Here is a 14,114-nt window from a genome sequence, read left to right as displayed (position 1 = left end):
AGCGACAGTAAAGAATAGTTACTATTTAGCAAAGACGCTACTTGGTTATTAAATAAAAAAACAAGTTTCTTTATAACTGAAAGTAAGGAGCTACATTAAAACTTAAAACGAACAGAAATTATTCCGTATATGAAAGGGGAGTCCCCTCCTCAACGCCCCGCTCTTTACGCTAATGTTTTTTATTGTTTTAAAAAGTAGAGTTTTGAGAAAGAGTCAAACTTTAGCGTAAAGAGCGAGGCACTTTACGAGCGTAAAGGTGTAAGATCTATGAACTTTGGTGACAAATATAAACGATTATTTATTGACGCATATAAGAGACGAAACTTTTATACACCAAATTTCAATAGTCAATTCTCAAGTCTTGGAATGCTAGTTGTCACATCTTTGAAAATACGGTACTGAAAGGTTGGGGTGAAAGTGTAAAACCCCTAATTGGCTCCAGTGAAGGTAGCGGTCCTATTGGTGAAATTGAAAAACAATCCAAAATTCTTCTGATAGTATTTTTGTATATGTACTGGGATATGTTCTCGCCTGGACAGGATCGTTTTCCTAAAAGAAAGTAAATACTGACATAATAAAAAGAAAATAGGGTGGATGAAGAAGGGGTGTCAGGGGTGAGACATGAACCTAGAGTAGTAAATGGTTAAAACAACAATGTGGGGACTGTTTACCCTATAGTTTAAAAAAAGTTATCTTTACTTTATATTCTGTGAGATTAAGTTTCCTTTTTTTTCCTATTTTAAAACGACAGAGAATCCTATTTTACGCAAAATATTGCAGTAATCTTTCTAAATCCTTCAGGGAAATTACAGAAATAAAAAGGATAATTTATGGGGGTATTAGTATCAATAAAGATGAAGGGGAATTTAGGATCAACTCAATTTATAACAGTTTAATTAAAAAGCAGTTAAGATATTCAACCAGTACTGATTTTAATAATTGTTCTGAAACGAATGCAGACCTTACGAACAAAGGTCAGAATGGGTTAAATGCTGGGAAATGTAAACGAACTGCAGCCAGGCTTGCAACCAAACGAATCCGTTCAATTTATAATTCATAAATTTGGGTTGATGAACTTGTGAGATTTAATTAGGGGTTATGGGCCGGGGGAGATTTAATTAGGGGTTATATATTCTTCATTTTTTGATAGATTTCCATTTATATACTGTGAGAAAACGAGTGCATCATTATAGACATTCGATTTTGTTTATACGCCAGTGCATGGAAGTGTTATTTAATATTTGAGTTTTGATTCCTACTTGTTTATTTATATTTCTTTTCTTTTTTCTTTCTCTTCGTCTGTTTAGTATGTTTTATTTTGATGCAAGTTAAGTTTAAAAAAAGAACATTTTTGTTTTATTTTCTCCCCCTTTTTCCGTTGAGAAAGGCTCCCGGACGTGGGGCCGAAATATTCGGACTGTGTTTGTTTAATTAAGTGTTTATTTTATTGTATTTATTCACTGCTTTATAAAAATAAACCCGTTTTTCTTGCTTAATTTTTTGTTTATTAGGGAACATAAACCCTAAGAGAAGGTCGTTGGATTATTTCTTTGATTTCCCTAAGAAGTATTTGTTATTGCAAATGCTAGCTAAATAGAAAAAAGTGCTTACCGAGACCATACGGAATGAAACCAGGATTGTTTGAGATTCTATCGTTTATAAGATGTCGCTCGGGTAAAAAATCTTCCGGGCATTTCCACTGAACTGGGTCTCTATGAACTGAACGAATATTGGCCACAGCAATGCAACCCTTATTAAAAATGAATTTTTAAAACTACAAATACAATACATTATTTATCTTATGAAATTTCTACGGCAACCCTTCTATACAAGGTGGCCAGGTAACAATAAAAAAAATAATACTCAGAGCCTACCTATTAAGAAAGTTTAACAAAAAACATTATGAAACAGCTTTTACAATTCCAACTCTTGCATTTCAACGAAAGAAATTCAAAATGAACTTTGAAAAATCAAGAAAATGTAACTGTGACAAGGTAAACCACAACCAAACACTACTGAAATATTCCAACTCTTGCATTTCAGCGAAAGAAATTCAAAATGAATTTTGAAAAAATCAAGAAAATCTAACTGTGACAATGTAAACCACAACCAAACACTACTGAAATATTCCAACTCTTCCATTTCAACGAAAGAAATTCAAAATGAACTTTGAAAAATCGAGAAAATGTAACTGTGACAAGGTAAACCACAACCAACGACTACTGAACTAGTCCAACTCTTGCAATTAAACGAAAGAAAATTAAAAATGAACTTTGAAAAATCAATAAAATGTAATATTGACAATGTAAACCACAACCAAATATTACTGAAATATTCCAACTCTTGCATTAAAATAACACAAACACAAAATGAACTTTGAAAAATCATGATTATGTAACTGGGACAAGGTAAAACACAACCACACACTACTGAAATATTCCAACTCTTGCATGTCAGCGAAAGAAATTCAAAATGAACTTTGAAAAATCAAGAAAATGTAACTGTGACAAGGTAAACCACAACCAAACACTACTGAAATATTCCAACTCTTGCATTTCAACGACAGAAATTAAAAATGAACTTTTAAAAATCAAGAAAATGTAACTGTGACAAGGTAAATCACAACCAAACACTACTGAACTATTCCAACTCTTGCATTTCAGCGAAAGAAATTCAAAATTAACTTTGAAAAAATCAAAAAAATGTAACTGTGACAAGGTAAACCACAACCAACCACTACTGAAATATTCCAACTCTTGCATTTCAGCGAAAGAAATTCAAAATGAACTTTGAAAAATCAAGAAAATGTAACTGTGACATGGTAAACCACAACCAAACACTACTGAAATATTCCAACTCTTGCATTTCAGCGAAAGAAATTCAAAATGAACTTTGAAAAATCAAGAAAATGTAACTGTGACATGGTAAACCACAACCAAACACTACTGAAATTCAAAATGAACTTTGAAAAATCAAGAAAATGTAACTGTGACAAGGTAAACCACAACCAAACACTACTGAAATATTCCAACTCTTGCATTTCAGCGAAAGAAATTCAAAATGAACTTTGAAAAATCAAGAAAATGTAACTGTGACAAGTTAAACCACAACCAAACAGTACTGAAATATTCCAACTCTTGCATTTCAACGAAAGAAATTCAAAATGAACTTTGAAAAATCAAAAAAATGTAACTGTGACAAGGTAAACCACAACCAAACACTACTGAACTATTCCAACTCTTGCATTTCAGCGAAAAAAATTCAAAATGAACTTTGAAAAAAATCAAGAAAATGTAACTGTGACAAGGTAAACCACAACCAAACACTACTGAAATATTCCAACTCTTCCATTTCAATGAAAGAAATTCAAAATGAACTTCGAAAAATCGAGAAAATGTAACTGTGACAATGGAAAACACAACCAAACAATACTGAAATATTCCAACTCTTGCATTTCAACGAAAGAAAATTAAAAATGAACTTTGAAAAATCAAGAAAATGAAATTGTGACAAGGTAAACCACAACCAAACAGTACTGAAATATTCCAACTCTTGCATTTCAACGAAAGAAATTCAAAATTAACTTTTAAAAATATAGAAAATTCAACTTTTCGTAGGAAAACCACAACCAAACACTAATTAAATATTACAAATCTTTCATTTCAACGAATGAAATTCAAAATGAACTTTATAAAATCAAGAAAATGTAACTTTGACAAGGTAAACCACAAACAGACACTACTGAAATATTCCAACTATTGCATTTCAACAAAAGAAATTCAAAGTGAACTTTTAAAAATCAAAAAAATTTAACTGTGACAAGGTAAACCATAACCAAACACTACTGAAATATTGCAACTCGTGCTTTTCTACTAAACTCATTCAATATTAGCTATGAAAATACAAGAGAAAGTAACATTGACAAGGTAAACCACAACAATACTGAAATATTCCAACTCTTGCATTTCAATGAAAGAAATTCAAAATGAGCTTTGAAAAATCAAGAAAATGTAACTGTGACAAGGTAAACCACGACCAAACACTACTGAAATATTCCAACTCTTGCATTTCAACGAAAGAAATTCCAAATGAACTTTGAAAAGTCATGAAAATGTATCTGTGACAAGGTAAACCACAACCAAACACTACTGAAATATTCCAACTCTTGCATTTCAGCGAAAGAAATTCAAAATGAACTTTGAAAAATCAAGAAAATGTAACTGTGACAAGGTAAACCACAACCAAACACTACTGAAATATTCCAACTCTTGCATTTCAACGAAAGAAATTCAAAATGAACTTTGAAAAATCAAGAAAATGTAACTGTGACAAGGTAAACCACAACCAAACACTACTGAAATATTCCAACTCTTGCATTTCAACGAAAGAAATTCAAAATGAACTTTGAAAAATCAAGAAAATGTAACTGTGACAAGGTAAACCACAACCAAACACAACTGAACTATTCCAACTCTTGCATTTCAGCGAAAGAAATTCAAAATGAACTTTGAAAAATCAAGAATATGTAACTGTGACAAGCTAAACCACAACCACACACTACTGAAATATTCCAACTCTTGCATTTCAACGAAAGAAATTCAAAATGAACTTTGAAAAATCAAGAAAATGTAATTGTGACAAGGTAAACCACAACCAAACACTACTGAAATATTCCAACTCTTACATTTCAGCGAAAGAAATTCAAAATGAACTTTGAAGAATCAAGAAAATTTAACTGTGACAAGGTAAAACACAACAAAACACTACTGAAATATTCCAACTCTTTCATTTCAACGAAAGAAATTCAAAATGAACTTTGAAAAATCAAGAAAATGTAACTGTGACAAGGTAAAACTGAGTCTCTCAATCCCCGTAAAGCTCTTTTAAAAGATGCAAAAACTACTTATTTAACACAAAAAATTACGTTTTTAATGACCACCAAGTAAAGAAAAACCACACGGAATCAGGAAACACAGTCTATCAATCCCCTAAAACCAAAAAATTTATAAAAAAAAACTACTAATTTAACACAAAAATTTAGTTGTTAATTACCACCAAGTAAATAAAAACCACACGGAATCCTGCAACTGAGTCTCTCAATCCCCGTAAAGCTCTTTTAAAAGATACAAAAACTACTTATTTAACACAAATATTTCGTTTTTAATGACCACCAAGTAAAGGAAAACCACTCGGAATCCGGCAACTGAGTCTCTCAATCCCCTTAAAGCTATTTTAAAAGATACAAAAAATATTTATTTCACACAAAAATTCTTTTTTTAATGACCACCATGTAAATAAAAACCACACGGAATCCGGCAACTGAGTCTCTCAAACCCCATTAAGCTCTTTTAAAAGATGAAAAAACTACTGATTTAGCACACATATTTCTTTTTTATTTACCACTATGTAAAGAAAAACCACACTGAATCAGGCAACTGAGTCTCTCAAACCCTGTAAAACTCTTTAAAAAGATACAAAAACTACTTATGTAACACCAAAATTTCGTTTTTAATGACCACCAAGTAAAGGACTACCACACGGACTCCGGCCACTGAGTCTCTCAATCCCCTTAAAGATCTTTTAAAAGATACAAAAACTACTTATTTAAGACACAAAAATTCCGTTTTTAATGACTACCAAGTAAAGAAAAACCACATGGAATCCGGCAACTGAGTCTCTAAATCCCCGTAAAACTATTTTAAAAGATAAAAAAACTAATGATTTAAAAAAAAATTTTAGTTTTTATTGACCCCCAACTCAAGTAAAAATACTCTTAGTACTGCAACTGAGTCTCTCAAACCCCTTAAAGCTCTTTTAAAAGATACAAAAACTACTAATTTAACACAAAAATTTCGTTTTTAATGACCACCAAGTAAAGAAAAATCACACGGAATTAGGCAACTGAGTCTCTCAAACCCTGTAAAGCTCTTTTAAAAGATACAACAAATGACCACCATGTAAAGAAAAATCACATGGAATCCGGCAACTGAGTCTCTCAATCCCCGTAAAGCTCTTTTAAAAGATACAAAAACTACTTATTTAACAAAAAAATTTCGTTTTTAATGATCGACAAGTAAAGAAAAATCACAAGGATTTAGGAAACGGTGTCTCTCACTCACTGTAAATCAATTTTTATATATAAAAAAACTAGTTAATTTACAACAAAATTTAGTTTTTAATGACCATCAAGTAAAGAAAAATCACACGGAATTAGGCAACTGAGTCTCTCAAACCCTGTAAAGGTCTTTTAAAAGATACAAAAACTACTTATTTAACACAAAAATTTCGTTTTTAATGACCATCAAGTAAAGAAAAAGCACACGGAATTAGGCAACTGAGTCTCTCAAACACATTAAAGATATTTTAAAAGATACAAAAACTACTTATTTAACAAAAAAATTTCGTTTTTAATTACCATCAAGTAAACGAAAATCACACGGAATTAGGCAACTGAGTCTCTCAAACCTATTAAAGCTCTTTTAAAAGATATAAAAACTACTTATTTAACGCAAAAATTTCGTTTTTAATGACCATCAAGTAAAGAAAAATCACACGGAATTAGGCAACTGAGTCTCTCAAACCCCTTAAAGCTCTTTTAAAAGATATAAAAACTACTTATATTAACACAAAATACAAGCAAGCAAATAACACGGGAATTCCTAGACACGCAAGCAAATAACTGAGTTATTTTTACGTCACAATGTTTCAACTTAAAATCATTCTAATTATAGCATCCCATTTCTCATACTTTAATTACCTGTTACGCTTTCTTAACCATCGGAAGTTTAACCAACGTAAATTAAGTTATAGACAATACTGGTTTAATCTCTCGGCAAAGGTGTAATGACCTGTTAACCTACCAGAAAAACCTGTTTGGTACGGGGGCCCCTTTGAATTCATTAGAAGGACTATACTGTCCAAAAATGCGGCTTTAGTTGATGCGTAAGATAAGGCTAAATTCTGGCTCTCTATATGGAAAGATTGCGGATGTCCACAAACCAGAATAGTGAATGAAATCTGGCTTCGCACCAAATGTAAGTTTGCCAAAGAGCTAGCTAACCATCAAGCAGAAATTATTTGTAAGTCATCGGAAATTGCTCTGCAAAACCCCAATAAAATTTGGAGGTCCATGCAAGATAAAAAGCCAGCCACTGATGCATCGTCAATCCCCTTAGAGGCATGGAAAGCACGGGAAAATATGGGGAAATATATCCCCATATTTCGTATATATGGGGAGATGAGACCAAATCAGCAAACAGCTATAAACTCAACATTTGGTTTGCAATTAGAAGACACGGAAGGCTTTGCCACTTTCATTGGAAATTTGTTTTACATTTTGGCAAGGTTAAAGGAAAAATTTTCCATCAAGAACTTTGAATGAACTTTGTCAATGAACTCTCTCTGAAAATAATCTTGTGAATAATCCAGAAGTTCATTATTTTGTGAATGATCCGAAAAGTTATTTATTTTGTTGGATATAAATATACTAGTTTCAATTTTATTATTTTAGTATGAAAATCCGGCTTTATCAAGGAGGGCTTTAACAAGGAACGACCACGATCTTTTTCTACCTTGCTGCAATAATTCAAAATAAGCGGCTTTTATAAGCCTCTCATCTGGTAGTTGGATAATTTTCAGCCAAAGTTTTACAAATTGTAGTAACCTTTCTTTATGCAGCGAAAACAAAACCTAGGTCTCCCTTAAGAGCCTGTGTATGAGTTGTACCATGTACCCTAACCAATCTTTTATAATACTGCAATTGAACCATTTCTATTTGCGGGATCACCTCATATCCTCAAAGGTCCACATAATAATGAATAGTAGGGCGAATTTTCGATTGAAATAAATACTTATGCATTTTAATACTTTTAATTTCATTTAAAACTGAATTCCTTAAAACTGCTGAAGAAACCGCTTTACCTCTACCCACCATTTTATTCACATGATCCTTCCAATTTCCTTTATGATTTACTACAAACCCTAAATACTTTAAAGTTGTACTTTTTTTCAACTCAATACCATTAAATAAAAATTTTTCATTATTTTTATTTGTCCCAAAAACTTCAATTTCTGTCTTTTGGATATTTAATCTTATTTTCTTTTTTTCCAAATAAACATCTAATACGTTCAACAATATTTGCAAATCTTCGGCGCTTTTAGCTATCAGCACCACATCATCCGCAATTAACAACAGAGACAAAGCTAAATTTCCTAAATCACTATTGACACCCATTTTTCTCAAAAAAACCAACAATATCATTAATATATAAACAAAATAGCCTCGGTGACAAGGTGCTACCCTGTTTAACTCATATCTCGCAACTAAATAAATCCGACAACCCTTTCCCTGCTACCTTAACCATTCCTCTTGTTAGCCTATACATATCACACACTAGTCGAACAAAAATACGGGCAGTCCTATCCTCAACAATTCTACGCACAACAAAATCGTATCAACACTATCGAATGTTCTCTCAAAATCTACGAAAGCTACCAATAAATTACTCTTACCTCTACTATATTTTTCTATCAACGCCTTAAGTACAAATACCCTGTCAACTGTGCTATATCCTTCCCTGAATCCACCTTGTTCCTCATGAATTATTCAATTCTTCTTTAACCAATTAACTAGCCTATTATCAATCAATCTCGGATCCCCTTTTTTAAATAACCCTAAAATTAAAGACGTCTTCCATCCTGAAACCCAAATTCCTGATGAAAGCACAGTATTAAACAGCAGTATAAAAATTGGCATGAATAAACTGGAAAACTTTATACAAACGAGTTGGAATTCCATCAATTCCAGGAGCTGTTCCTCTATCCAATTTCCTTAACACATGTGCAATCTCCTCAATATCCACCTCCTATGTTAACGAATAATTTTCCTCCCTCATTGGGTAGTTATATTCCTTCGAAATATTCCCAAATTCTTCATCACACCACTTACTAAGATCTTCTTCTTCTTTACTTGCGAAATGTTCCGGCCAGCTATTTGGATCCGGGATTCCCTCTGGCGCTTTTGTTTGTTTTTGGTTTACCCTTCTTCAAAATTCCTTCATATTACTCTCCAAGTAAAAACGGCTCGTTGCTCGATTTGACGTGTATTAAAATCTCTTTTCTTTACTTTTATTAATCTCTTATGGGTTCTCATAACCTCGCGAAACCTAACCAATAGTATTGCTTTCTAAACCTCATCTCTAGCTTGCTTTACCCGATTTAGGGCCTCTGATAACAAATTTTCACTACTTAAGCAATCAAGGTCATAAAAACTTTCACTAACGTGTTTTAATGAACTCAATACTGGCGCTGATAGCTCCAGTAATAACGTATTAAAATTAGCTTCTAATTCATCACTAGAATCACTACTTAACCTTAGCTGCTCTAGTCTCCGACAAACCTGCTCTTTATTAAATATAGCGCTTAATGCATACTGTTCACTCTCATTCCATTCTCTCTTTAGCTGTCTAATTGGTGAAGTATACCTAAACTGCAAAGAACTATATTCATTAACTCTACACTCAAGGCCTAAGCTTAACTTAATCGGTAGGTGGTCAGACAACTGAATATTCAAAAATTTCAACATTCAGTGATTCCACATCCAAACGAAGTTCAACCAAAACATAATCAATAATAATAGGCCTCAGATATATGCCATCATATAAGAATTTTCTTATATGATGTCATGCATAGCATAAATAAGATTGTTGAGTTTCCAACGCAACAGTTATTTAATATAATGTCTTTTAGAAGGCCCAAAAAACAAAAATTTGCAGTTGCAGTTACTATAAATGCTGATTCTTTGGAACCAACACCTGAACTATCAAACGTGATAAGATGTGAAATTGGACAAACTGGACCATCAACTGCGACAACACCAATACGGACAGCTAAAGCAAAGGCCATTACTAAATTGTCAAAAATAATCAAAATCCAAAAAGATTTCAAAATGACAATGAAGAGCAAAGACACGGGCGGTTCGAAGATATGCGAAAACAACAATTAGAGTGTGTTAAAAATGAAAATCAAGAGCAAAGACACACGCGGTTAGAAGACATACGACACCGAACAAGTGAGGGAGTCAAAAATGAAAATGAAGAGCAGTGGCTATATGAAAATCAACCTGGACAGCGAGAATCAAAACTTGTCAAAATTGAAAATGATAGAGATGATGATTGGGTTTGGGATTTTTACACGGATAAGGTCATCAATGCCTACCATACCTTTGTTAAAAAAAAGAAAAAAAAAAGATTTGGCGATGCGTATTTCGTTATGACGGATCACAGTTTATATAATTAGCAGTAAGTTTACCGCAGACAATTTCTGGCTCTTCATTCTCGGTGCGAACAAAAAGCTCCTCCCACTTATTTGTGCACCTATGGATTAGTGTGTTTGCGTCAATCAATGAGAAATGGTTAGAAAGTACATTATTCGTAATTGCGAAAGCAGAAATAAACTTGGTGAGCCGGCAAAGTGGTTTGCAACTGTCCCATCTCACTGTTATTAATTAATTTATATACAAATTATGACAATATTTTTTTTAGTTACGGTGTAATCAAGTGTTTTTAATTTTTATTATTTCATAAAAATGGGGGCGGGGGGTTGATGAAATTTGTGAAAATAAGGAATTTTATTTTTCTAATAACTGGTGGAATAGGTGTGATGGTTTCATCCACAATTTTTTAGGGGGGGGGGGGGGCGCAAAATAGGTTTATCCGATAAAATTAAGTTAGGACCAATATTAATTAATGCAAACTTGCGTTAATTAGGTAAATTACACTACTTTAGACTACTTTAGGGGGGTACCCCTCGCCCCCTCTGGATCTGTAACTGGATGGTTTATAATTTTTTTTTCACGTTGTGATATTTATTTTCTCAGATTGTAGTTCCTGTGATACTTTAAAAGTCTAGTTACCTGTTTTGGCAGAGAGCCAACATAAGACTAGTTTCGTTTTCAATTAAATAAAAAAAACAAGTTTTTTAAACTGAAAGTAAGGAGCGACATTAAAACTTAAAACGAACAGAAATTATTCCGTATATGAAAGGGACTGTCCTCTCCTCAACGCCTCGCTCTTTACGCTTAATTTTTTTATTTTTTTAAAAAATAAAGTTGTGAGACAGAGTCAAACTTTAGCGTAAAGAGCGAGTCGTTGAGGAGAGGACAGTCCCTTTCATATACGTAATAATTTCTGTTCGTTTTAAGTTTTAATGTCGCTCCTTACTTTCAGTTTAAAAAACTTGTTTTTTTTATTTAATTTTTGAACGTTTTTGAATAAATGCAGGTTTTGATCTTGGCTCACCGTAAATGAATAATAAAAAAAAAAATTCATATTAATTTACTTTTATTTAGTTAAATGGCTTTCTCGAAACTTGTTTGATTTTATTTACGAACGTTTTTATTAGTAATAAATATACGTATATGAAAGGGACTGTCCCCTCCTCAACGCCTCGCTCTTTACGCTAAAGTTTTTTATTGTTTTAAAAAATAAAGTTGTGAGACAGAGTCAAACTTTAGCGTAAAGAGCGAGGCGTTGAGGAGGGGACAGTCCCTTTCATATACGGAATAATTTCTGTTCGTTTTATGTTTTAATGTCGCTCCTTACTTTCAGTTTAAAAAACTTGTTTTTTTTATTAAATCTTTGAACGTTTTTGAATAAATGCAGGTTTTGATCTTGGCTCACCGTACATGAATAATTAAAACAAAATTTTCATATTAATTTACTTTTATTTAGTTAAAGGGTTTTCTCGAAACATGTTTAATTTTATTTATGAACGATTTTATTAGTAATAAATATACGTAACTTACGAATTAACGTACGTAACGAACTTCTATATTCATATATTTTTAATTTGTTTATTAGGGGGTTCGCCCCTAGTCAATACCTTGCTCTTTAAGCGAAAGTTCGAATTTTGTTCCAATTCTTTAAAAATGACCGCTTAATCACAAAGGTCGTTAATTAGAATAAATAGCTCTTATGAAAGTACTAAAAAATCTTTGGCTTAAAGAGCGAGGTATTCACTACGGGGTGAACCCAATAATATATGTAATATTTTCTGTTCGTTTGAAGTTTCGATGTTGCTGCTATTGCAGTTGAAATACTTGTTTTTTTATATTAAATTTCTGATCTTTTTTTAAATAATGCTGGGAAGTCCGGCGTCCCCTTTATAGCAATGTCCCTTCCCCCATGAAAACTTCCTTCATGGAAAGATCCTCCCACATAACCCCCGCCCCCCCCCTCGCCCCCCCTACCCGGAAAAAAAAACCCAGAAAACGTCAGTATACTTACAAAAAACCAGTACAATATGTTAACAGAGGGTAAAAGTCATAAGTTTCAGCCCTCCCCCCCGGAATTTAGGGGGATTAAGTCATCCTAAAAGACATACTTATCATATTTTTGAACCTGCTGAACAAAATGGCTATCTAAAAATTTTGATCGGGTGACTTTGGGAAAAAATTGAGCGTGGGAGGGGGCCTAGTTGCCCTCCATGTTTTTGGTCACTTAAAAAGGGCACTAGAACTTTTAATTTCCATTCCAATTAGCCCTCCCACTATATTATATAACAACGGGTTCTATATGAACACCCCTGGGAAAAAAAAAAAAATAAAAAATAAACACGCACCCATGATCTTTCTTCTGGCAAAAAATGCAAAATTCCACATTTTTGCAGATAGCAGCTTGAAACCTCTACAGTAGGGTTCTCTGATACACTGAATAAGATGGTGTGATTTTCATTAAGGTTCTATAACTTTTAGGGGATGTTTCCCCCTTTTTTCGAAAATCATCCAAATTTTCTCAGGCGCGTTACTGTTGATGATTAGGACTAAAGTTGATAAAACTTATATATTTGACATCAACAAAAAAATACGATTCTTTTAATGCATCTATTTGTATCAAAATACCATTTTCTAGAATTTTGGTTACCATTGAGCCAGGTCGCTCCTTACTTACAGTTCGTTACCACGAACTGTTTGAAACATCTGCGGAAGAAGGTAAGGCCAAATTTCAGGTAGAACAACCTTCTTTTCAAAGTTTTCAAATAGTTAATATTTTTTAATTATACTCCCATGTCTTTTTTTAGATATAGAGGATGTCCGAGAACTTATTATATAAAAAAATATTGTTGTTGTGCATTTCCATCCCCTTCTCTATCAGGATTTATGCCCAACCCCACGCACTATTTCAATCTTTTGTAAAGGGTAATGATACCAAAGCGGTGAGCATAAAAAAGTATTGCTATTAAATAAAATTAATATTTTTTAGTGAAATTACTAAACCAATTAATACAGAAATTAACTGGCCAATAATATTGCCAGGTGCAGGGTCGTGCTAAATTTAAGTTTAAATTCGAGCAAGAGGTAATTTATGTTTTTTCTGGTTTTAATATTGCTTTTCACTTTTTGTTGAAAATCTCATTAATTTTAAACGTTTTTTGATTCAAAATTCAGAATGAATGATTCTAATTTTTTTCTTTGGGCGTGTTCCCGGTCCGACGAAAAGTCAATAATATGTAATAAAAATTTAATATTTCGTTCCAGGTGAGAGCGAATTAACAGCTGGAACGATAGAAAGTTAAATTCGTATAAAATTTTGCATTAAATTTTTGGGAATAGGGTTAACTAGCGTATTTACTGAATTAACTTCTGTACAATCATCATCAAAGTGGGAAAAATGGAGGCAAATGACCAATCTAATAGTAATTAATGAGTATTAAGGGATCAAAACTCATATTTTCCATATTTTACTCATTGCTCATTACACTTACTCGTGTTTTAGTAATAAATTACAATGAATATTAAGGCATTAGTTAATAAACTGTTCCAGGTTGGCAGTTAATTCATATTAAATTTGAAGTAAATACGAATTAAATTGCAATTTTCATTTTTTTTTTGCAATTTTTGCAATTTTCATTGATCACTCTTTGTGATCATTAAATTGTTCAAATTTTTTTCGAACATAGTTGCCAAACCTAAATTATGAAATCACGATTCCGATTCTCACTGGAACAATCTTTTCATCATTGAAATATCAATAGAACGGCATTCCAGATTGATATCAAAAGACCAATATTAATATCATGAAGAATATCAAGAAGAATATCAATATTATGAACATTAT

At 32.5% G+C, this 14,114-nt stretch overlaps 1 protein-coding gene across 1 annotated transcript in view; it reads right to left on the bottom strand.

The window, feature by feature from the left end:
• Window positions 1-279: 279 nt before the first annotated feature.
• LOC148944881 (methyl farnesoate epoxidase-like) overlaps window positions 280-14,114 on the bottom strand; it is a 67,858-nt gene continuing 54,023 nt past the window's right edge. Inside the window, exons 7-9 of the mRNA XM_089098880.1 lie at window positions 9,212-9,482; window positions 1,612-1,753; window positions 280-549 (exon numbers count right to left, since the gene is read on the bottom strand). Coding sequence (XP_088955006.1) covers window positions 377-549; window positions 1,612-1,753; window positions 9,212-9,482 — 586 coding nt within the window. The 3' untranslated portion in view covers window positions 280-376. The remainder of the gene's footprint in view (window positions 550-1,611; window positions 1,754-9,211; window positions 9,483-14,114) is intronic.

The sequence above is a fragment of the Artemia sp. Qi Xiang Cuo genome, chromosome 13 (assembly GCF_049724085.1).
Source record: "Artemia sp. Qi Xiang Cuo chromosome 13, ASM4972408v1, whole genome shotgun sequence".
NCBI classification, from domain to species: Eukaryota; Metazoa; Arthropoda; class Branchiopoda; order Anostraca; family Artemiidae; genus Artemia; species Artemia sp. Qi Xiang Cuo.
The sequence above is the reverse complement of the archived record's forward strand: the minus strand, read 5'-3'. Positions and strand labels throughout refer to the sequence as shown.